We start from the raw sequence: 3,343 nt of genomic DNA, 5'->3' as shown, positions 1-3,343 counted from the left end.
TTTATGATCACACTGCTATTCCAATTGATTTCAGAGCAGCATATTAAAAAGTGACAGCTTGGGCAGGTCACAGTGTCTCAGCAGGCAGAATTCTCTTTTGCCATGCCAGAGACCTGCATTTGATTCCTGGGCCTGCCCATGCAAAAAAAAAATGTGACTTCCTTTGAGATTCCATTTGGGTTAAACAGTAAATGTTGAATGGACATACATCTGTATTCAGGATTAACTTGGCCCTTACTCACAACACTCCATTCCCAAAAGAATCATTAAGGTGGGTTTCAAGCTCTTGAGTAAATCGTCATTTCACCATGAAGACTGAACAGAGTTTTGAACATTAAAGCTATAAAAGTTGGAAGGAAGCTTCAGTCAATGCATTGTGCTGTAATTAAATGCACAATTTAATTTTTGTTAAATTAATATTTCTGGCAAAATTAGAGATATTTCAGCTATTTACTTTAGAGGAATGAAAATAATCTTATTTATTTCCCATTAGTAATACAGAACATGTAACCCAGTCCTGCACCCCAGTGCATAATATTTTGCACATCAAAATCAAGATTTCTTACTTTATGAATTGATGAAACCATCAAAAGCAATTCTCTCCTTTAGTAATAGCAAGCATAATTTAATCTTTTCTTCAACATATGTAAGGTAATAGCTGTATGATATGTTTAATTGCCATGAAATTTCAAAGTATAACTTTAGTCACTCAGGGTTTGAGCCCTTCAATCACTGCACTTTTTCAGCCCCAGGACCAATGAACATTTTATGCTCTTCCACCAAGGATTCTCTTCAGAGCCCCTTTTAGCTCTTTGTTCCTCAAACTGTAGATGAAGGGGTTCAGCATGGGGGTGACCACAGTGTACATGACTGAGGCTTGGGCACTTGCATATGCACTAGGCATAGAAAAAGAACTCACGTACACACCAATACTTGTACAATAAAATAAGAGGACCACAGAGAGGTGGGATGCACAGGTGGAAAATGCTTTAAACCTTCCCAGAGCTGATGAGATTGCACGTACGGAGGAAACAATCTTAGAATAGGAGAAAATGATGCCAATGAATGGCCCTCCACCAAGAAGTGCAGCCGCAAAATACATCACTATCTCATTGAGGAAAGTGTCGGAACAAGCAAGTTGGACCATCTGATTATATTCACAGAAAAAGTGGGGGATTTCCAAGGGTGCACAAAAGGACAGTTGCAACACCACTAAGCTTTGTAACAAAGCATTCAGGACTATTATGATCCAGGACCCCAGAACCAGCAAGACACAGAGCCTGGGGTTCATGATGACCGTGTAGTGCAGGGGATGACAGATGGCCACAAAGCGGTCATAAGCCATCACGGTCAGGAGAATGTCATCCAACCCTATAAATAGTATGAAAAAGGACATCTGGGTGAGGCAGCCTGCATAGGTTATGACTCCGCTCTGCAACTGAATGTTCACCAGCATCTTTGGGATGATGGTGCAGGATAAACAGATGTCAGCAAAGGACAGGTTGGAGAGGAAGAAGTACATGGGTGTATGAAGGTGGGCGTCAGAGAGGGTGGCCAGGATGATGAGCAGGTTCCCAGTGATGGTGACCAGGTACATGGACAGGAAGAGCCCAAAGAGGAAGGGCTGCAGTTCTGGTTCCTCTGAAATTCCCAGAAGATAAAATTCTGAAATTTCTGTTTCATTTACAGGTCCCATGTTGTTGGTGTGACTACCCAAAAACAGAGGAAGAACATGACTAATTCCCAAACAAACAGGCATTATTTCACAGGTATAATTTACATTTTGAGGACAAGTTATATTTAAAACTGTATGAATATATATTGATGAAATTTGTTGATGAAAAAGTTAAAGGCTCTCTTCAATTGAAGGCAAAATATGAATGTCTTCCAAATCAGGACAGAGGAGATGATATGTAAAAAAAAAATCTACCATAAAAGTCAAACTGTAACAACAGGAAAACATGATGGCAACACATATAAAAGGTGATTCATCAACACAAAGGATGCTGAAAATCTTCCTAGGTTTGAAAAATAACAGGGAATCACAGTATGTGGTGCCAACTAATTTGACCAAACAAAATTAATTTTTAACCATTTCCCAAAGACACAACTATAAATTCAGAAAAAAGTTAAATGTCATAAAAACCCAAGTGGCTGGGAAAATATTCCATTTTTCTTTGAACACATGCAAGCATAAACAAGAATAAAAACTCTCAGATCACAGTTAAACAAAAATGAAAACTTAAATAGAGAAATAGAGCAAGAAATGGCTAACAATATAATAAACGTATTTAGCCTTAAGTGTAATGAAATTATTTCAATGTACTGTGCTACAATATCCCCCAGTCACCTCTTAAATGAAACTGGTTTTCAGGTGAATAACCAAAATGAGAGAGCATGTTCACCAGCCACAATGTGTATGAACTGTGCTGCAAGGTAATAGGTACATCTCTTATCTAAGTCTTTCTCATAAATAGACAATCATATTCAAATATAACCAATTTTTAAAGTAGCAAATAATATTTTTTCTTTGATGCACATTCTTGAACTGATAATGCCCCATAAATCTCTTAATGGCAAAATACTTTGGGAAGAGATTCTGCTTTTTCTGGAACCACTTACTTCTTCCCATTGCACCCTCTAAGTGGTCTTCCATTCACATCCCTGATTTTCTACAATGATCCACACACTTCTCAATCCAAGCACATTTTTAAAAATATAATAAATGAAATACTAGTTTATTAGTCAAGGACATAAGCAAGTTTGGAGATCTCTCGGTTCTTGCCTATGTAGGATTATGTTTCAGATGACCATGGACAGAGTTCTTGGTGTCCATTCTGTCTGCCCTTTCCTGCGTTATCTACTGGGCTCTGCCTCTCACCTGAAAGCATTTCAGAGAGTTAGGACTCCCTGAAGAAGTCTGAATTCCTGTCTGGTAGGTGGAATCTGGAGATTGAAGCTCTGTCCCCAGACAAGACAGCAGGAAGAGTCAGGCATTCCTCTGCTAGCCAGAGTTAGGACCACAAAGAAGCCCCCTTGTCCCTTTCAGCCCAAATTGCACAGGATGAAAGTCAGCAGCAGCACAGGACATATTTACAGATTTCCTTTAGCTTCTCATTAACACATTTCTCTCTGTGTTTCTCATTAGCATATTCCTTGTTGCTTCACCCCTGAGTCATCATATCCCTTTGGGACACTGGTCAGGGAACAATGGAAATGGTTCCTGCTGACTTTAACTCCCTAAGTGACCAGGTTGCATTTGGTGATTCCAGTCTCTATCACTCCTCCTCATGGAATCTGCTTGTTCACTTTGGTTTAACACTCTCCCAACTTTCCTATCCTT

At 39.2% G+C, this 3,343-nt stretch overlaps 1 protein-coding gene across 1 annotated transcript; it reads right to left on the bottom strand.

Annotated features, from left to right (window-relative positions):
• Nucleotides 1-766: 766 nt before the first annotated feature.
• LOC143649652 (olfactory receptor 7A17-like) lies at nucleotides 767-1,696 on the bottom strand. Its single transcript, XM_077119582.1, has one exon. The coding sequence runs from the start codon at nucleotides 1,694-1,696 to the stop codon at nucleotides 767-769; it is 930 nt and encodes a 309-aa protein (XP_076975697.1).
• Between the last annotated feature and the right edge of the window lie 1,647 nt (nucleotides 1,697-3,343).

The sequence above is a fragment of the Tamandua tetradactyla genome, chromosome 11 (assembly GCF_023851605.1).
Source record: "Tamandua tetradactyla isolate mTamTet1 chromosome 11, mTamTet1.pri, whole genome shotgun sequence".
Taxonomy (NCBI): domain Eukaryota; kingdom Metazoa; phylum Chordata; class Mammalia; order Pilosa; family Myrmecophagidae; genus Tamandua; species Tamandua tetradactyla.
The sequence above is the reverse complement of the archived record's forward strand: the minus strand, read 5'-3'. Positions and strand labels throughout refer to the sequence as shown.

What these genes read in the sequence shown, in the direction of transcription:
- LOC143649652 (XM_077119582.1), bottom strand. Translation starts at nt 1,696, where the DNA reads ATGGGACCTGTAAATGAAACAGAAATTTCAGAATTTTATCTTCTGGGA.